The sequence below is a fragment of the Alligator mississippiensis genome, chromosome 4 (assembly GCF_030867095.1).
Source record: "Alligator mississippiensis isolate rAllMis1 chromosome 4, rAllMis1, whole genome shotgun sequence".
In the NCBI taxonomy this organism is placed as follows: Eukaryota; Metazoa; Chordata; order Crocodylia; family Alligatoridae; genus Alligator; species Alligator mississippiensis.
Genome location: NC_081827.1, coordinates 13,473,397 through 13,494,989, shown reverse-complemented (window position 1 = coordinate 13,494,989; position 21,593 = coordinate 13,473,397). Strand labels below are relative to the sequence as shown.

Genomic DNA, 21,593 nt, shown 5'->3' with positions numbered 1-21,593 from the left:
TACCCATAGACTTGGTTCATCCAGAACTGATGCATTTTACTTTTTTTGGAAACTGCTGCAAGTTTCAGCACAGGTACTCGATAAACCCACTTTTAAGCAGCACTTTTTTACGTACTTTATATATAGTACAAACTATGCATGATATTAATCAAAAGCCAAAGGTTCATGAGTTCCTATATTGTTCAGTGGGCTGGGGCCAAGCAGAATCAACAGCATTTCAAGCCATGTTAACCTAATATAACTTAGCACTGCTCAGGATGCATGTGTACTCCAGATTACACCCTTTCTCCCCAGCCCTCCCTGTCCCCTGCAAAAAAAACCCCCACAACAGGACAAAAAAACAAAACAAAGGATCCTTTCGATAGCCTCCCACTCATGGCTGGAACCACGTGGTCTTGTCATGAGTCTTGGGACCCACCAAAAACTTATATGCAGATGAGGTGCAGGGCAACCTGGTCTGGCTCCACCTTGTAGGAAGCAAGGCCACAATGCTGGTTGGCTTTGAGAAATCCTAATTTAAGGCAGACATGGTGGGTTATGGAACCGGACATGGTGCTTATAAAACCAAAAATCCTCAGCTCAATTTCCCATGGTTATGGGAATGAGCCTCAATTTGATGCAGTAGATTATAGTATTGGTTGGTTTAAAAAGAAGCAAAACTACCTGCTTCTTGGTTTAAGAACATGAAAATGATTCCTTTGTTTGCCCTTTGGGGCAATAAAGCCATCTCTTAAGCGTACGGGTTGTGTAGTATAAAATATGAATAAAAGTACTGTGTGCATTGGCTATATCAACTTTGCAGCCTTTCAAATCAACTCTTTGAAAAATCATTGGTTGAAATATGCTATTAGACAAGGCTGGCTTAAGCATAATTATCTGCCAGTTGAAACCACAATCCTCAGGAGGTTAAAGTGGCTTTGTAGATTACTGACAAAATTAAAAGAATGCATGAAGGACTACTATATTCTGGAAACGGAGGGTTTTTTACACTAGATAGTTTAAAAATGAAGTTAAAAGGAGATCTTGGAAAAACTAATTTCAGTGCAATTCTAAGCTTTCAGGTATCTTTTAAGAATAACGTAAAAAAACAATTAATTGGAAACTAGAATATAGCAAATGTGTTGTGGTTTGATGTTGTGTTATGGAGTCTGACTCCATAAAGGAGAACTATAAATATTCTGAGAGGCTATAACAGCATTTTGTACAAATCAAATAGCAGTTAAAACAGAGTTTTAATTATTTTAAAGAGTCAGTATGCATAGGCTAACTCTCAGATGTGGGAGGGGCCTCTGACTGTATTTGAGCACCTGGCTTCATCCACACAGACTCAAGTACCAGATAAACTCATTCATAAAGAAATAAAAATCCATTTCATTTTAAAAGAATCTGTTATAAACAGCATAAATGGGTCTTTCAGATTTATGACCTGTACTGTGACAGTTACATTTTATAATCAAACTAACAGCACCGGTCTCAACTCGTAGCGCTACATCAAACAAAACCATAGTGCGAGGTTCCTTATGCTAACTTGTACATTGTAGAATTTCCTGGAGCATTTGTATAGTTGTATTTGAATTTCTCAGAACATGGGTAACCTCACTGTAGAAAGAAAACTCCAGATTTTCTGGCATTTTATGTAGAGCCTTTGAGATGGGCCATATTAATTAGACGCAAAGTTGAAGAAATTGATTGAAGAAATTTGAGATGTTTAGGGATGTTACAGTTTTTGATTGGTGCTTTCCTGAAATTCTTAAAAGCTTCTTATAGAGGTTTTCTTGAAATGTTTTGAAATAGCTTTCTCTCTTTATATTTCTTTAATGTACAAGTAAAATTAATGTCTTTTATTTAAAATAAAAGCATCTCTTGGGAATGAAACATCATGATTGGATATTTTCTTTAATCTTCAGTAGTTGTGAGTTTCTCAAGTTCTCTTACGTAAATATCTTTAATGCTTTGTCGCAGTGAAAAATTGTTTCCTGTCTGATACGCTGTCTTCCCAATACCTTCCTTTTTCCCCCCTTTCACAGGCCTTGTGAATGACAAAGATTCAAAAGAGTCTATGACTGAGGGTGAGAATCTGGAAGAGGATGAAGAAGAGGAGGAAGGTGGAGCAGAGACAGAAGAACAATCTGGAAATGAAAGTGAAGTAAATGAGCCAGAGGAAGAGGTGATTCCATTAATTTACTTTACATTACACTATCTTCACATAAAAGGAACTAATGTTTAGTACTTTTTAACTCTACACCCCTAATCTTTGTGGTGGGGCTTCAGGAAGTGTCAATGGCAGTGGTGCAGCAAGGCTCTTTTATGTACAGGTGCTAGTTTCAGCGAGGCTGTTTGGGTGGACTTTTAAATCCTGTGTGCCACTGCCAGAAGTGCTGCTTCTGCCTCTAATTGCTGTGAAGAACCTCTGTACAAAACTAAGGTATTCAGGCTCCTCTAAGAAGTAACGTCTGGCTCTAAATTTTGTGCGTCGTCTCTGTGAGGTCAGGCAGTTATTGCCCCCATTTTACAGATGTAGGGAAGTAAACAACCCTTCAAGCTTGCACAAAGCAAATAATGGTAGAGCCAGGATTAAAAGTTGATTTTACGCTCAGTCCAGCACAGTGTACAGCTTCTCAGCTTAGTCAAGGAATTAATGTATAAATATAAAAGCTGTTTATATGACATCTGTGCTTGTCAGAGAACATGCAGTGACTAGTGTATGAAAGACCAAGAATTAAAATAAACAGATACTTTGGACTGCTTCATCACTTATTCTTGTGTAATGAGATCAAGGCTTTTGGCTCTGGTCAGTCTGCTTATATTTAATGCGTTGATAATGTCAATCAGATGTGGAAGAACAAATAAAAAATAAAGCAAACAGTGTGCATTGTGCTACTGTATGAGACCGTATAAATTTGAATGAGTCATTATGACATGGCAGTATTACAGTTCTCATGACAAGGAAATAGGAAACAGTAGAGATTTTTAATGGTTTTTTTTTTTTTGTTGGTATGAGCTCTTGTTGGCATAGGCACTAAACTAATTAAGTAAACATCCTCGTTAAAAATAGATTGGCGTTTCTGCAGAAAAATAATTCATATGAATTTCAGCCCTAACTTGATATGACTTTATCTCTTAATTTGTTTTCTGACTTTTGTTCAGTTTAACTGTAAAAAATACTTCCTTCTATGCAATCTTTGCTTCCCAGTTATAAACCTTCTCAAAGTTGGGTGGCTTTGTGCTTTTAACAATTAATGTTGTGTTCATTAAGCACTGAGATAAGGCAGCCTGATTACAGTATGTAGGTTGAATATTAAATGTTAAACATGAAACCCAACAAACAAATGTTCTTTAATCAATAAACCAAAAAAATATGATGAGGAAGTTAGAGGAAAATATGAATTAAGGACCAGAGTCCTACATATTTTTAACCAAAGTATATGGTAAAATTTTTAAACTGGCACTGACGGCTTATTTTTGAGTAACTGAGAAATGGCTATTTTAATACCCGAAGTGATTTTTTCCCATTGGGAAATCATATGTCTTAATACTTTACCAATCGTATACACCAGAAAATATAGGTATGACTACTTAAACCGTATAGATTAATTGAATCGTTGGCAACATGTCTGCCCTCCTCCCCCATGATTTCTGCGCAGACAGTGGGGTGCAGGACACAGGGCTATAGCCTGATTGGAGCCAGGGCCTGGCAGCATTGGGGGTGGTGGCATAATTTCTTTGCCAACGATGGGGTGTGGGGCTGCAGCCGGGTTGGATCCAACACCCAGAAGCAGCAGGGACGGTGGCATGGAGTTGTGCATCCCCATTGTGGCAGCGGCACAGAGTTGTCAGCACTTATGTATCACCTAGGAATTGAATCGTGGATTTCTCCAAATATGCCATTTCTTTAAATAACAAAGATAGTTCTAGACTAGCAGAGTAATTATGGTTGACTTAGAGGAGATTTCAAACACTGATCAGTAGATGTTCCTCAGGGACATGATTATCCCTGGAAACAAGGCTGAGCATTGAAAGCAAAGAATATCTTATTTACCAGACACACCCTGTCTCTGCCCTCTTTCCCCCCCCGCCCCACAAACTAGTTGCCCAAAGTTGGGGTGAATGTTTCAAGCAACTGGAAGTATGGGGGACTCTGGAATTGCTGTTTGAAGCTGTGCTCCCTTCCCAGCCATGTGTAGGGGAGGTGGAGTCCCAGAGTTGGTATCACTCACCCTCTCCTTGCACTTGCACAGCTGGAGGTTTCACCCCGTCACAGTTGCTGCCAAATTGTCAGCAGCTTCTGACTCAGCCAGTTCTACAGTGGCTGTGACAGGGTGAAGCCCTTAGCTGTGCAGCTGCAGTAAGAGGGTGTGACACAGACAGGACTTTGCTACCCTGCCTGCAGCCCACATTCAGCCACGATGAGCCCTTGCTGTGGCAGGTAAAGTTTTTGGAAAAATCTTTTTTCCTCATTCTGCCATCCCAACACAAGGTGTGTGTCTTATTTTGAGAACGTGCAATATGCAAGAAAATATAGTGAAGTAATGGTACAGAACTGTGGGGCAGGGGATGGGAATGAATGGTGTATGAACTTAAGGTAAGATTTACAAAAGGATTTGGGTGTGGTGATAGTGAGCAGTCTGGCACCTGACTTTTAAGATGACAGTGGCAAGAGTGGAATTCATAAACCTGAGTTAGGTGCCTAAGACCCATAGGTTTTAAAGAGGAAGAGGTAGGTACCTAGAATTTATTGTGCTGTGGGGGAGGATGCTTGAAGTAGCCAGCATGAAATGCTAAAGGAAGAGCTACATCTGAAATCCCACCAGGTATCTGCCTGGAGTATTGTGTTACCTACTTCACTGAAACTGGGTTTCACAGCCTGAAACCCTTATTTGGATTTAGATGTGTAAGTTATCAATTAATATCCATGTGATGGGCTCACTTATCTTTTGGGAAAGGATGAGGAAGTAGAGGGTCACCTTGTATGCAGTACCTTAGTGGGGGACATGTATTTTGGTCTTTTCTCAGTAAAAATCCCATTTCTTAGCATTAGCACCATGACTAATAGGTTTTGGCTAGGCTGGACACCACTTCTCCTGCTGAAGCTTGGCCACTATGCAAAGGAATACAAAATTCATACAGTAAGGAGGAGCATAACTGTAGCCCATGAAAAGTGCTTCCTTGGGAGAGGGTCCTAGGTTCTGGTTCGTGCTCCCAACACAGGTTGTGCATTTTGCATTTGGATAAAATGCATAAACAATTTTCGGGCAGAGACTAGGACTTGGGAGACTGCCCTCTTTGGAGAACACTCTCATCATTGGGCTTAGTCATGTCCTTTGTTGCTTATTCTCATTCTGGCTATGTCTCTTGTGTTCTTGGTTACTCAGTGGCCCTGCTTCAACTGGAGTGATGGATGTGGCTCTTCAGTGTGCTGGTTAGTGTTCTTCTGGGAAGCAGGGGATGTGGGTTTAAAACAAGGGCGGGCAAAGTACGACTTGGGCCAGATCCAGCCTGCCAACTGACTGGATCCGGCCTGCAGCTGCCCCTGCAGTGCTCCCCATGAGACCAAGCCCCACCCATTCCTGCTGGGGAGCCCATGCCGTGCTCCTGCCGGCCTGGGCCCTGGCCAGCACACAGCTTCTGGCAGGTCTGTTCCTAGTGCAGCTGCAGATATCTGGATACTGCTCTGCTCCCCTTATCTCTAGTGGGAGCCACCCAGCTGAAGCTTCCTGCCTGCCTGCCTGCCCAGAGTGGTGCAGCTGTGGGGAGCAGAGCAGCACCCAGCCAGCTACAGCTGCACTGGGAACAGCCCCACCAGAAGCTGTGGGCTGGCTGGTGCTTAGGCCGGTGGGGCTGTTCTGCTCCCCTCGCCTCCAGCTGCAGCTGATGCCCCGACCCTGTTGTGCAGCTCCACACAGGAGGGAAACTTCAGCCAGGTGGTTCCTGCCCAGCATATGGAGCTCTGGCTTTAGCTCCTGGCTGCTTTCCACCCGCTCTGTCCACCCGGCACAATGAGCAGCCAGCTGAGGGTGGGTGGAGTTTGTGGAAGGTGGCTGGAAGATGGAGCTTCATGGGCTAGGTAGGAGCCTTCTGGCTGAAGCTCCCCCTTCCTCCCCACCCGCTCCCAACCTGCCTGGAGCAGTGCAGCAGCAGCAGTTGGAAACAAGGAGAGCAGGACAGCCCCACTGATCTGGGCCCTGGCCAATGTGCACAGCTTCCAGTGGGGCTGTTGCCAGTGCAGCTGTAGGCAGCCAGGTGCTGCTCTGCTCCCCTTGCCTCCTGGTGACAATGCAAGCCTGGCCAACTTCAGCTGCACTGGCCAGGGTCTGGGCCTTGGCTTGTGCTGGTAGGTGTGGGCAAGGGCGCAGCATGGGCTCCCACAGGCAGGACTTGGCCCACACTGAGCACCACAGGGGCAGCCACCCACTGGGTGAGTTCTGCTGCGTGTGTTCCCCCTTTTCTGCCTCCCTCCCCATACACCTGGCTGTCTCCCAAGCAGCACCCCCACACACACCCACACCCCCTCCATACACTCCCCACGGGGCAGGGCATGCAGGATGCGGATCGCACCTGTCCTGCTGCCGAATACTGCTCCCCGCCCACCCAAAGCCCCATGTCCAGGGTGGGGGGCTGCTGACCCAGTCCGCAACAGCTCATCAAAGTCCTTATGTGGCCCTTGGACCCAAATAATTGCCCAGCCCTGATTTTAAACCCTTTCAGGTTGAGGAGACATGTCTTCTGTTCTTTAGGTAGGTACTTTCACCATTAGGTTGTTACATAAAAGATAGCAAAACTGTAGAAAATGGCTGTAGGTCCTGAAATCAGTGCTGCCTATCAATGTTGGACCTCCTCAGAGGGACACATAGCCCTCATCTCTGTTAGGTTGCTTTTGCTACCAGAACTTTTAGTGTCAGACAGACAGTAGCTGCCAGAGAAGCTGACAGCTCATGTACACCCACACACGGCCCTGGCTCTGCGCGGATTCTGCCCAGATCCATATGGCTTCACTTCATCTGCTGTGTTGGCAGGGCTCAAGCTACTGTCTGAGGGTGCCCAGTTGTTAAAGTGTCTGGAGTGACTTGGCAGAAGGCACAGGAGGATATATGCACACTTTCTTTTGGTTTCCTAGTGGCAGCAGAAACCTCCTTTCTGTTGCAGAGCTAGTGTGGCTCTGCTGGCAGAGGGTAGCTATCACTGTGGACTCTGTTTTGCCAACAGAACTATGTAGTGTAGGCCAGACCTGAGTTGTGAATCGCAAGCAGCTGTAAACAGCAGATAGGTGCTTAAATGATCTGCTTAGCCAACATGGTGATGCCTTCGACCATGCACAGTAACTGAAGTGTAGGTGTCTAAATGAGATTTTGATGAAAACGGAGACACCCAGGCAGGCTTGGAGACTCCAGACAGGTTAGACGGTTTCTCTGAATCATTATCTTCCACTTGGAATGTGATTGCCCAAGTCCAATTTTAGGAGCATGATGTTTTTTGGTGTCACTTATGGGTTTCTCTCATTAAAATTATGTTTAAATGGCATGCCATTAAAATTTGTGCTTTCAATATACTATTTCAGGAGGGCTCAGACAATGAGGAAGAGGAGGGTGAAGAAGAGGAGGAAGAGAATACAGATTACCTCACAGACTCTAATAAAGAAAATGAAACGGATGAAGAGAATACAGTATGTATCAGCTTTTGATTAATGAAGCTGCTTTTGCATGGTCAGTTTTTTAGCACTGAGTATTTTTAGCAGATACTGCTCACTACAGATTTGGGGACCTACAGCAAAAACACTTTTAAATATTATTTCATATAAACTGAATTTAATTTGCAATGCCTCTTTGGCAAGCCTTGATACCAACTGTCATTTGCAAGGCTTTTAGGAGAGTGAAAGTCTCAAAAGAACTCATGAAAATGTGCATTTGCACAAGTATTTGCACTCTTAGAGATTGCATAACCATTATGAAAACACATAGTAAGCTGGCAGAAAGGAGAGAGGTTTTGACATTCTAATGAGGTAATGAACATGACCAGCAAGCTGATGTGGAGTAGATTAATTACTCTCCTTCTGATCACAGAATTGAAACAGGAAATAGAATAAGGCAAGAAACAAAGAATGTGGCAGTTAGCAGGTTCTGATAGCATCAGTGCTATCCTTACACCAGCATGCCCGTGAACGGATTATTTTATTATTTATTAATGGCAGCACCTATGTTCCGTAAATTAATGGCAACGTCCCTTCAGAAAAGGGAATCTAATTACATAATCTTAAGAATATAAAGCTCAGTATATCAATTGCAGGCGGAGGTGGAAAGAGAATTTGTGTGTTGTAGCCAAATTATTTAAGGTAAGTACAGGTCACAGTACTAATGGTAGAACACTGTATATTGGCTTTCGATCAGTGTTACAGCATGAGAAACCAAGAGTAATAAACAGTATTCCTGTAGCTGGGCTAAACGAACCACTGAACAATTTTCCTCCAACAGTTCTTTTAACTATCCCCCTATACGTATAAATTAGTCATGAATGTAAGCAAGATAAGCTTCCTTTAGTAATTTAATTTCATTCTTAAATTCACTAGAGATCAAATTTATGCGACAGGATATTTCTCTTTTCTACAGGAAGTAATGATTAAAGGAGGAGGACTTAAGCATGTCCCTTGCGCAGAGGATGAAGACTTCATCCAGGCTTTAGATAAAATGATGCTGGAAAATCTTCAGGTTTGAATTTTTGTCTTGCTTGTTTACTCTAAGACAGCATCTTTACTGCATGGGTGATTTCATCAGATTTTGAAATAGATGAGGGCTTCATATGGAATATCCTTCATCATGGGAATGTGGGTTTTCCATGCTTTTCTTGCTGCCTTTTCCTTGAATCATAGACAAGTAGGGCTGGAAGGGACCTCCAGAGGTCATTTAGTCCAGTCTGCCTGAGGCAGGATCAGCCCTGTCCAAACCATCCCCTACAAATCATAGTCTAAATTCTACGTAAGACTACTGTAAACAATCAAAGGAAAACTCAGGTGGTGCAAACGTAAACTAGCTGATGAACACTTCTCAGTAAAGGAGCACATTTCACACAGACTCACTTGAATCCCCCCCTTCCTCCTGTGCTTTAGTGTTTAGTACATGCCAAGTGGTGCCAGGCTCTCCCAACTCTACAGAACTGGTTGCTGGTTCTGCCCCTGAGATGCACATTCTTCTGTCCAGCCTCCAAGGCAGGGAAAAAAAAGAGTTGGGTCTCATGGTGGTTTGGCTCAGTCCTAGGCTTTCATGAAAGCCTTTTTCTCCTCTCAAACTCCTCCTCTCTGCTCCTTTCCCACAGTCTTTCCCTGTTTCCCACTATCATAAGTCTCCTATAGCCCTGAGTGCTAAATCAAGCTCCACTAATCCTTTTATTGGCTGTTTTATTTACCAGCAGGTGTGCTTCCAAGATTCAGCTGTCCTTGCCAGCTCAGGAAGGGAAGGGAAATATAACATTGTAGGCAGATCCTTTGGTACCATCCTAATGGATTGAAAAGATGTACACAAAAGAGAATGTTTTTGTGTACCAAATTGATTGGTGAATTGATGTTGCTGGGGTGTTGAAAGTTAATCTTGTTTTTCCTTGAATGCTAATGATGGTACTGCTAAGTATTATATTAAGCAGACCAGTTTCAACATAGGAGAAAGGTAGTAAGTTTGTAATCATCATAGACTCTTTTTTTAAGGCAGATAACAACATCCAGTGGAATGAATTGATTTTTCTGATGATAGACAAACCCATTCACTTTTTTTTTTTTTTTTTAAGTGGGCTTGCTGCATTGTCTAAGAGACGCATTCAGGCAAGGTTTTTTTAAATTCAGTACAGCTGTCTTAAATGCTTTTAAATCTGGCAAAATTAATATTTATATTAAATGCAAAAAGCTTCAGTTCCAAATTGTAACTGAAGATGTGTTCTGAGCACCAGTAGATCTTTTTTGATGTTTATGTAAGTGTTATTTCAGAAGGAAAAGTTTTGAGTGTGTTTTTGAGCAGAGAAGTGAGATGATCCCTGCGTTTCTGGAAGGTTTCTTTGCAGAAATTGTTTTCAGACCAGCATTGACTGTTTAACCTGGCATATCCAATTGGTGTACTTGATAAATTGAAATATGCTAAGTCTGTTGGCCGAAGGATGCAATTCAAACAAATTTAATTGCCTCTACCTTCTCATTATATGAGAGAACAGACAGTGGGTGTGGGAGACAGAGTGGAAAACAGTCTTTTACCTCATTTGAACTTGATGACTTCTGTGGTTAGAAGGAAATCTCAGGAGATGTTTAGTGGGCATTTAGTGATCATGTAGAAAAACTATGTGATGAATTCAAGTGTTTTGGGGGGGGTTGTTTTTTAAGTCAGTAATTAAGAAGTAAATGATGTATGGCCTAATATTGATGATATTACCAAGAAGGAACCAGAATACAACTTAATGAGGCCTAATACATGTTTGTGTAGCTCTCTTATATTAGACTATAAGAGCTTATCAATCATGGAAATGTTTTGCGAGTACAATAACAAAGCTTTCATATTTTTAGCATTTTGTCACTAAGAAACAATTTTGCATGCCCTATTTTTTTCTTTCTTTTTTTTTTTCTTTAAGCAACGGAGTGGAGAGTCTGTGAAAGTGCATCAGCTGGATGTTGCTATTCCTCTGCATCTCAAGAGCCAGCTAAAGAAGGGTCCACCATTAGGTAGTGGGGAAGGAGATTCAGAGTCTGGAGACACTATGCCTTTTGTCATGCTAACTCGAAAAGGCAACAAGCAACAGGTAAAGGATTATCTGGTTGTAATTAACATTTGTCATTTATTTCAGACTTGCAAAGAGTTGAGTTTGTTTATCTTTGTTTTTTAGTATAGAGGATGGGACATAATATATATTTTTGAAACAAGAAAAATTCTTTGGAACTCCTTATTGATGCTAGGAGTAATGTAGACAATTTCCCTGTTTATTTTTATATTAATTTGTTCTAAGCAAGAGCAGTTGATCAGAACAATATTTATGATGTGTTCAAAGTTTTGGAGCAGTTCAATGTAATGGCTGAGGATTTGAACCCATGCAGTTACTGGACTGTCACGAACAAGGTGAGTGGGGAGTGTCCTGCTGCCAAGATCTAGGGCGCACAGCCCCATTGTGCATGCATGTCAATGGCACAGGGGCAAGTGATGGTTGCTTTAACCCCTGTGCTGTTGCTGCTCCAGCCATTGCTGCTGAATCCAAATCCAGTTTGGCTAGTGTGGAATTTCAGCTCAACTTGAGCAAACTATCACATCCCCTTGGAAACCCACTTATCTTCTGCTGTCTGAAGATCTAAAGATGATATCCTAATAGAGGCTATTTAAGTCTAAAGTATTTGCTATAGGGTATTAATATACAGCATGGCGTAATTTACTCCACATCTACACTGTACTAAGGAATGCATATGCAAGCAGTTCTCCCAAGATAATACCTGCCGCCAGCTGCTGTTATAACACCTGCCACTACGTAACAGATTGGATGCTGGATTGTCATGAGGAAACAGCTACAGGATGATGATCTTGTAGATCATCCACCCCTGCCATTTGTTGAAGATGGGATACTGGGCTAGATGGACCATTGGTCTGACCCAGTATGGCACTTATGTTCTCATGAAGTTGCCTATGGAGGGCTCAAACAGCTGGTACATAATAAATAGTTACTCTTCACTTATAAATGTGTAGCCTTGCCTCCAAGTGGAGTGGCTTACACCAGTGAAGGATTTTCATTTTCTATTTGTTCAGCTTTTACTCCAACTTGAAATCAGAGGACTCTAACATTAAACGTGTTGTGTCATTCTACATTCGTACACGTCTATTATACTGTCTTTTGCATCAGCGATAAATGTAAGCCGTAAAGTTTTCAGCAGTTCCTGCTCTTTTGATGTTATGATTATTAGTCATTTCCTACTTCCCTAAGGGGAGGAAGTGGTTGATGATAGAAGGCAGGGGCATCAATACAAAATTTAGTAATGATACTCAAAAACATTGCCTGTTCAGTTGAGCATCAACAATCCCCAACAAATTCTGGTGGCCCTACCCTTCCTAAATAAGCACAAGATTTTTCAGATCTCTGCCTGTGGCACTCCTCTGATAATGCTACCGTGGAGAACTGTCAACCTAGAAGTTTTGACACCTCCCTCTGTGCTAGAGTGAAGTCTGCCCGAGTGAAGTTTCCTTTCATTACCAGTCAGTTTTATTGTATTAAAACCCTTTCATATGTGACCTGCCCTGAATTCTGCTTTGGCTGAGTGAGAAAAAAAGAAAGTCCAGTAAGAACATAAGGACTCTCAGAGCAGTCTGAACAAGATCAAGGAGCAGAATGAAAAAGCTGGAGCAGTTTTGCTGCTGGTACTCCATACTGGGAATAAAAATAAGACCTTCCAAACAGGCCTTTCCAGCTGTGAATGCCCTTTGCAGCTGAAGTTAGTGGAGAAAACCCAATGCTGCTTCTGAAGTGATAGACAGAAATTATGGCTGTCCTGGTATTGGGAAAGTTAAATTAGTTTGTGGGGGAAAGAGGAAGTGAGGTAAGCAGAATATCTCTGCACTTATTACAGTAATATTGTATTCCCTGTTTTACTTGATAATAGCTCTGTAAGCAGCAAAAGTAAAAACTTATGTTCAATATTATTCCTGCTGTCTGGGGAAAGGAATTGCAGAATTGTTATTTATTTTTTAGAAAACGAAGGAGAATAAGTTATTTTAACAACTCTCTTCATAACTATCCATCTCCCACTGCAAACTAAGTAACTGTAGGATATTCATTTCATAGACATGTAATGTTGCAGACTTTGTAAGCGTGTTAACTGGTACAAAAGTAGAAACTCCTTCAAATTTGTCAGTAATTCAGTAGATGATGACTTCTGGTCAGGTGCATTTTTATTTCTGCGTGGCTTGGGATGTGATAGATTTGTGGTGTTTGTATTTCTGTAGCACCTAGGGACTGTTTTACTGCTAGACAATGTTAAAACAAAGAACAAAGATAATCCCTACCCCACAGAGCTAACAGGCAAGAGAGAATGGAAGAATACAGACAAGTAGAGGAGCCCAAGGGAAGAGTAAGAGCATGTGACAGTATAGGGTAGCAAAATAGGTAGTCACCGTACTGTATAACTATTGCCTAACCATTGTTACAGTAATCAAGGTAAAAATCAAGTTAAAAGATGATGGGAGCCTGGACAAGAGTTTCAAGATCTTTTGGATGAGCATAAAATGTTGTGTTTTAGATGATGTTAAAAGAAGAAAGGATCTGCAAGACTTGGGCATAGGTTAGATCGCAGTGGGCAGTTATTTGGGCGGGGGGGGGCACTCAAGGAGTTTTGCTGAGCTCTTGAGGGCCAGAGTGCAGCGAGGGAGAAGTTGAACTAGTGCCCGTTGCAGGGACATGCAGGGAGCAGATCACAGCTCTGCCCCAGTCCTACACTGTCACTGTCCTGCAATCCTGGTCCCACCTGCCTATCCCGTTCCTGGATGCTGCTCCTCACCTGCCTGCAGCCCCATCCAGTCTGCCTAGCCAAATGGGCCCACCCATGGGAGTCCTAGGCTGGTCTCCATGGAGCCCCCACCTGCTTGCTCCATCTGGTGCCCACAGCACTGAGTATGTGGGGTGGATGGGGCAGGGTGCCCGAGCTGCAGGGCCGGGGCCTAGTGGCAGAGCACAGTTCTGTTCCTGGGCAGCAGTAGTGGGGGCTGCTGGGAAGCAGAGTCCAGCCTGCCTGCTGCACAGCCCTGCGGTCCTGGCATGCCCAAGACCCATATGGGGAGAGGTCAGGCTGCACCAGGCAGCATCTCCAAGCCTAGAGGTGATGAGATTGGCCACATGTGCCATGGCTTGGGCTGCCCCCACAAGCCTGTTTCGAGCAGGGCCAAGAGACCTACTGCAGGTTGGTTGGAATTGCTTGTTTGGCCGGATCCAGCCCACAGGCCATATTTTACCTCCCCCTGGTTTAGATAATCAGGACCATAGAAAAATGTTCAAGTCTAAGGTGACATCCAAGTTGTAGACTTGACTGATGGGGAGGATGTTGACCTTTGACAGTGTTTGAGAAAGGTGATGGGGGAAGAGGTGACTGATAATAATTATCTACAAGGTGCTGTTACTGAGAAGGCTGAGATTTCAGCTTGCAATTTGGACAGAAGTTAAAAAAGGCCACCATTTTGTGTTCAGATTGTTATAGATTAATATTTTGATATTTAATCTTTTTCTAGTTCATCTTTTTTTCTTTTCTGGGGAGGGTGGCATATACATCTTAGAAATAAATAAGCAAACACATTCTCTGCTGTATCGGATTCTCCCTCTCGTTCAGCCGTACAATTTTTGCTGACTAGTTACATTATTTGGATTAGTGGCAATATATTCTTTTGCAGTGCAGCTAAAGAAGAAAGTGTTTATATATAAACTTAGCTCTTCTGTGTATGCATTTGTACAAGGGCTCGCAATGGTTCCTTCTCTGGGTAAACAAACATTTCACTCCAAGTTCCTACCTCATAGTATTTATTCATGGGTATGAAAAGGGATAAATCAAGTTCTGCTGCATTAATTGGTAACAGGGTTTTATACAAACTGCTGTGATCCCAGGTTGAATTCCTGGATTGATAACTGTTTTTATGTGAATGGTTTGACCTTGTGATTTACTTTTTGAATGAACAAAGAACGAGACTTACTGGTATGTGTATGGGTGTATGTAGCTGGATTTAGTAATTAGTTAACTTTGAGCATAGGGTTTACATTAGTAATTAGCTAACTTTAAGCATAGGGTTTACAGAAAGCCTTTTTTTTTTTTTTTTGTTAAAACTTTTCTAACTGTCATTTCTAATGAGCCAAAAAAAGATTTGGGGAGACTTCGATATGAACTGGTTTCCGCTGTTTCAGGATAATTTAGCTGGGAATTTTGTAAAAATATTAAGGTTTTTAGAAGCATCATACTGTGCGTGAGGGAAAATATTGCTGGCATCTTGTGGTTTGAAGAAGAAAGTGGATCTTGTTCTGAAGCTTTTTTCAATATTTGCTTTTGGGAGTAGGCTCTTCCTGGAAAAACTCTTTACGGTGTTTCTAGAAATGTAAAAATTTGTTGCCTTTATAGAATGTGGCGCTTGTGTCTGTGAAAGATTTCTTTGTCCACAAATTTGTTCAGAAAAAACAGACTTCAGTACTCAGTTTTAAAGAAAAATAAGCAGAAAAGGAGAGGCGGAGTTGAAAAGAAAATAATTGTTCCTTCATATATTACTTGGCTTAGTGAATTTTAACTCAAGAGCAAAATGAGTATAAAATTTTGAAGTGATAAAGTCTTTTCATAAATAATTTGCTATATAAGTCTAGTATGTTTTTTTTGTCTTTGCCACAAGTAATAATAATTATAGTAAATATATAACTGCATATAACATTAAAAAAATAAACTTTTTGCTTGATTATGTCTAGAGCAGTTGTTCAGTCCTGTCAAACTATGTGATTTAAGTCTCCATCTTCCAAACCTAATGGTTATTGGGCTAGTGGTTCTCAACCTTTTTAGACTTGAGTCACCCCTCAAAAGACTAAAGGCAACCCTTGGAAAATGTCAGTTCTCAGCTTTCATTTATTTTTGACCACAGAAAATAATAGAGCAATTTTTCTGTTGCAGAGAACTCAGAAACACCACAACAGGTCACACACGTGTGTATATGTAGTCACATACATGTGACTATAATGTGTATTTAATTTAGGCTAATGTTCATTAGTGTGTCTCATGTAGATGAGCCTTATAGATTCCTATTTAAAATCTCTGGATTTATCTTATTCACAATGTTTGTGCCCCGTTGCTGTGGCACCCTTGAAAGGATCTCGGGGCACCCCAGGGTGCCATGGCATCCTGGTTGAGAAGCACTGCATTAGGCAGATACCACTTGTCATTACAGACAAAGACCGCACTGGCATGGAAATTCTTTACCCGATCTGCTACTACTGATTAAAACTGTCTACTATTGAATCTGAATAATGAAAACCACAATTTGCTAAAATACTTGCAATTTTTTAATTGTCTAAAGTGTAAATACTGCTAGTAAAGTCCCACTACCGCAGTTATTACATCATCCGACTTGTTGTCATGCCAGAGAATGATTAGTCCTCCAGCTACGTATTTTGTTTGAGCTACATATCACCAAGGCTAAGTACAGATAGTCAAAAAGCCCAAGGCTGAATTGATTCAATCTTTGCAGGTTAATCTAAGCTGCGTAGACTGAACTGATAAGCAAATGAAGAGACATTCGCTTTTGATTCCGGAAATGCAGCCATGTGCCTGCAGTGGCTCAGCCCAGAAGCCGGGGTCACAAGAGCATGCTTCTCTGCTTGGCTGGAGCAGATAGCTTGGGCCAAGGCTAGCCTGGCCATCTTGCAAGGGGTAGGGGGTTGTGGGAGAAGTGCAAAGCATCCTGGGATGCTGGGGGACTGTGAGTTAACTGGAGTTTGGAGGGGATCTGGGACAGAAGTTCAGTAAACCGATTTAACCTGAATCAGTCAACTCTGATACTGCATCCATCCAGGTTTATCTTAAGCCAGTTTTGGCTCTTTTGAACACAGTTTGTGTGCACTGAATGTCTATGTTACAGATTTGAACCCATTTCCAATCACTTATTCCCATTTATGTATAATTTCAGTCCCTAGCCCAAGAAGTGCAGCTTTTACGTCCTGGCCAGCCATATTGAATCTAGCTTAAGTTATGTGTATTTTCATCAAGTACCTACGTGGTGAAGCTTTATCAGCCTATCACAAACCACTTTTGCATGGTTTCAATTTTACGTATTTTCATAGCACTGACATTTGTACTGAGAAATAACGCATAGTCTCTATGGGGAGAAAGCTCAAACATGTCTTTGTTTGCCCTTCAAGTTGTGCTTTAATTGTGCTTTCAATGTTTCTACCTTTTTATTTTTGAATTCTTACTGTATTTGATACATTTCAAAATCAGGACATTTTGTGGTTTATAATGTTTGGGTTTTTTTGCATAAATGTAAATAAAAAACATTATACTTCCCCATCAAAAACTTGTAGCATCCTGAAATAATAATAATTTTTAAAAACCCTTTAGGATACTTTTTGTTATATAACTAAGCCATTATTTTGTTCTTTTTTAGCTGAAATGTAGTGTGTGACTTAAGAGATTTATGCTTTCTTTTAGTTTAAGATCTTAAATGTGCCGATGTCTTCCCAACTTGCTGCAAACCATTGGAACCAACAACAAGCTGAGCAGGAGGAGAGAATGAGAATGAAAAAGCTCACTTTGGATATCAATGAGCGACAAGAGCAAGAGGACTATCAGGGTATGAAAATTACATTTCAGTAGAACTGGGTAGTTTGTTTTCTTTGTAAGAGGAATTGGTCTGTAAAAATTGTTAAGCATGATAATTAGCCATTCCAGTTCTTGAAATTTCATTTGGAACATGCTTATTGAAAGCTGCCACTGCACTCATCCTAGGCTTTAACTAAATGTCCAAAATCCAGTATGTGCAGAATTTTGTGTGAGCTTACTTGAAAGAGAGCCTTAAAGCTGAGTTGAAAATAAACTATGAAGGTTATCCTGTTGTAGTTTGGGACAAAGAGGGCATCTGCCGTATTTGTACCCAAAAGCCAGGCTACAAGACAATTAATGCTGCGGCATTTTTCCCTGTTGCAATTAGGTCCACTCTGAGCGATTGCATCTGCAATGCACCATGCTGGTTGTCTCCAACTCCTAGCAGAACCTGAAATAGCACAAATGAAATAGATAAATGTGAAGACTTTTTAATTGTTGCACTGCAGCTTGTGTCATAACATTTGAGATACAAAATTGTTAAAATTAAAGAAAACATTTCTTTAAAAATTGCAGTTAACCAGGCATCCTGATGTGTAGCATGCTTCTATTCTGAAATTCTGTGATGACCCCAGTGCCACAATATACATTAAGAACAGAATATACACAATATACATTAAGAACAGAAACCAGTCAGCTTCAAAAGCAGTTGATTTTATTTGTGCAACTTTAGTGAAAGTCTGGTTTTAAATACTAAAATAGTTGCATACCAAATTTATAGCATTAATGCACTAGTAGTGGATCAGTTCATATTGACATTACTGAAGTAGCTGAAAATTTAATTCTCTTGCAGCTCATTATTTTAAAGGACAGTGTGAAAAGTATTTACAGGTACATGTTTTATCTTAATCACATAGGTTTTAATTAGGGCAATTTGGAAATGATCAGGATGAGGCCCAAAAAGCAAGCTTAAAACAAGCATGTTAATACGTTGCATCAGACTCGACTTTCTTTGGTATAATCTGATGATAACCAGAGCCAAATCTAATAAAACTGATGGCGTTTAGTTCTTAAGTCAGTTTTTCCATTTAATGTCTCTACAATTCTTCCTCTGTTGTTGATAGAAGTGATTTCCACTTCCAGACTGTAATAACAAAAGAGCAAATAATCAGGAAATGTGGCTTAATTTGTTGTTCAATAAATAATGAAAACTCTAGTTCATTAAATAAGTTTTATATTCAGAACAATGCTAATAATCCAGAGCTACAAAATACAAAGCCTAATTTCAGTTACATGAGAGCCAAGTTTAGTGATCTTGGAACGGATTATATTTTTTAACCTCAAACTGTTAAGAACCTCCTTTTTTTTTTTTCTAAATACCTCTGTGTTACAAAGCCTAGTAATGCAGGCTGATTATGAGAGAGGCAATCCAAATTAGGCAGCCTGAGTGAGTGTTGTGTTGTGATGTGATATAACACATTCTAAATTGAGATGCTGGTTTTTTTCACTAAATAAAATTCCCATTTTTAAGGGGTTTTGCATGATTTGGTTTACTTCCCCCCCCCCCTTCCCAGAATCTTAATTAATAGTAGTTGTTTTAGTGTACGAGTGTGCAATAAATTGCTACTCTTAATTTTGTCATAGAGGAAGGAAATTGGCTACTAAACTGACTACTTTTTACCATCTTCAATTTTCCCTGAGCCTGAGGAAGGGCACATGTGCCTGAAAACTTGCAGAAAAGGATATTTTTTTGCAATTTCTTAGTTGCTCTAATAAAAGGTATCATCCCTCAACCAAGAGTTCTAGAGTTTTGCATTTTTTTAATTTGACATACTGCATTTACTCAAATCCAAGATGACTTTGAAGTTAAGACCCCCCCACAAAATGAGATACTATAAATGAAATTATTTTATGTAAAGAATTTAATTATTGGAGGATTGTTTAAAATTCATCTCCCCCTCATCAATGTGGCAGGGTGGGCAGCTGAGGGGAGGCAAGCAGTGGGAGAGTGTGGGGAGAGGCAGCCTGACCCCAAAGCTTTGCCCCCATAGCACTTTGCCTCCCCTCCTCTCCTGTGCTTCCATTCTGATACCTGCCTCCCTCCTGCCTGCCCCTGGCCCCTTGCTGCACCCCTGCCATCTGCAGCTCCCCCACCGCTGCCACGTGTTGTGCCCTGGGGTGGTTCTGCACTGCATCCATTGTTCCTTTGCTCTGAAGGGAGCCAAAGAGCATTGCAGGATCCAACACAGAGCCATGGAGCAATAGGGGAATCCGTCTGGAGCCAAAGAGCAGCAGCACTGATTCCCTTGCTGCTCCTTGGTTCAGCAGGGAGCCAGAGAGCAGCAGGACCCAGCACACTGCCTGAGCGCTGCAGGGCAATTCACACTGGGTCCTACTGCTCTCTGGCTCCAGGCTGATTCCCCTACTGCTTCCTGGCACCACAGGGGTCCAGGCACCAGTGAGGGAATTAGCCCAAAGCCAGAGAACAGCACAGGACCCAGCACTGCCTGCAGGGACTCAATTCTAAGATGAGTCTTCATTTTCCCCATGATGAATAGGGGCACCTTACCTTGGAATCAAGTAACTACAGTATTTAAAAAAGAAATAACCTTTAAAATAAGGATTTATTACAGCAAAAATCTATTTATATCCATTTTTTTTCTAGCACTGCTTTTAAGCTAGGGCAAATAGGGACGTGTTGTTCTATTTTATTAGGCCCTGAATCTGTATATGTTGTCTGCAAAAGTATGATTTTCCTCTCCACGTTTTTATAAACTTTTTAATGCAATGGCCTGCTTCTCTTGATGAGTTAACCCTCAGTAATAAACTAGAGTTTCTGCGTGTACCAAGGAGAAGTGGCAGGTTTCAATTTAAGCTTTCAGGGGAATTTAAAAAAGGGTGAAGACATGTTTCAAGTTTTATGTAAACAACATATCAATAACATTTTACAGTCTGTATATTCATTTGTTTTAAGGGGCATGGGCTAGCTTGCCACATCTGTGAATGTGAGTTAGAGAAGGAATGTCTTAAAGCACCTTGTTTAATTAATAAAACCTAGTAGACTACTTCCACTTTAAAAAGTCAAAATGGTATTTAGAAAGTGGATGAAGTTTTAAATTAAATTAGAATCTCTGCATTTATAAAGATCTATAGTTGTATAATTCTCATCTAAAAACACTGTTGTATAATATTCTCAAAATAGCTGGTGTCACATGCTTACAGTTTTTAATCGTTACTTCCCACCCTCCATTTCACATTGCCGTGTTCTGCTTCCCATTATTGTCCTTTATTTTAGTGCTGATACTGCTCTACAGAATTTGTATCCTTCTGCCACCAAGCCCAAGAGAAAGGGGCAGGCACGTGGTCCAGTTCCTGCAGCTGCCTGCCTGCCTTTCATAACTTCTTTCTAGCTCCTGCCTGGATCACGGCTGTTTCCTTCCTGCAGGGATCCCTCCTATGGCCAGAATTGTTCTGAGAGAGATATGGGCCGTGGATCCAATTGTTTAATAACGAGTGCCAGTCAGATCCCTAAAAAAAAAAAAAAAAAAATCAGATACCTTAATGTAATTTCACTAGAACATTTAAACCTGTAATTTCAGAGTGAATAAGTGTAGTCAGACATCCATTGAAACCGCTCACTTGTGTAAACAGATGAAATCTTAATAATTGACTCTTGTAAACAGTACAGAATTTAACAAGAAGAATACATTCTACTTTTAGCAGATGTTGGACAATGAGATTACTGAAGATTAGAGACCCAGACAGAGCAGGCACTGAAGAGTAATCTTTTTAACAGCTTATTCCACTTTTCCCCTTTGTTTATTCCATCTGCTTCTGTTTTGGTGAGCAGTGTATATCCTTGCACAGATGGCCTGTCAGAACTAAACATTTTCCACTAAACATGTTACTATATCCCCACCCTTCTGGTCTGTGAAGTGTACATTTTTACCATGGTGTATTTTATACAAACACTGATTATCAAATAGTAGTTAACTTTGGAGGAAGCATCCAGTTCCTATCATATTAGATAAATATTTCCCTTCCCATACAACGATGTTTAGGTGACTGATTAAGTGGAAGTTGCATTCCTCACTTGTTCCCACTTCTAAATATTTGTAAGGTGTAGTCCTTCATAACTAGGGTGAACATACATCCCTGTTTGGCCAGGACAGTCCTGGATTTCGTAGGCAGTTCCAGTGCCCTGTCCAGTTGGTGAAAATGGAAACAAAAGTCCTGAATTCTGCCTGCACTGCCTGTCCAGGCTCCTCCTGAGCAGTGGCTAGAGGTGGGGGGCGAGCTGGGCTGGACACTGCTCCTCCTA

The 21,593-nt window shown here is 41.2% G+C and overlaps 1 protein-coding gene across 10 annotated transcripts in view; it reads left to right on the top strand.

Annotated features, from left to right (window-relative positions):
• UPF2 (UPF2 regulator of nonsense mediated mRNA decay) overlaps nucleotides 1-21,593 on the top strand; it is a 121,304-nt gene that overhangs the window by 78,564 nt on the left and 21,147 nt on the right. For all 10 annotated transcript variants that reach the window (XM_059725780.1, XM_059725779.1, XM_059725776.1 and 7 more), the window contains 5 exons: nucleotides 2,028-2,167; nucleotides 7,556-7,660; nucleotides 8,601-8,699; nucleotides 10,597-10,764; nucleotides 17,162-17,303. In XM_059725780.1, coding sequence (XP_059581763.1) covers nucleotides 2,028-2,167; nucleotides 7,556-7,660; nucleotides 8,601-8,699; nucleotides 10,597-10,764; nucleotides 17,162-17,303 — 654 coding nt within the window. The remainder of the gene's footprint in view (nucleotides 1-2,027; nucleotides 2,168-7,555; nucleotides 7,661-8,600; nucleotides 8,700-10,596; nucleotides 10,765-17,161; nucleotides 17,304-21,593) is intronic.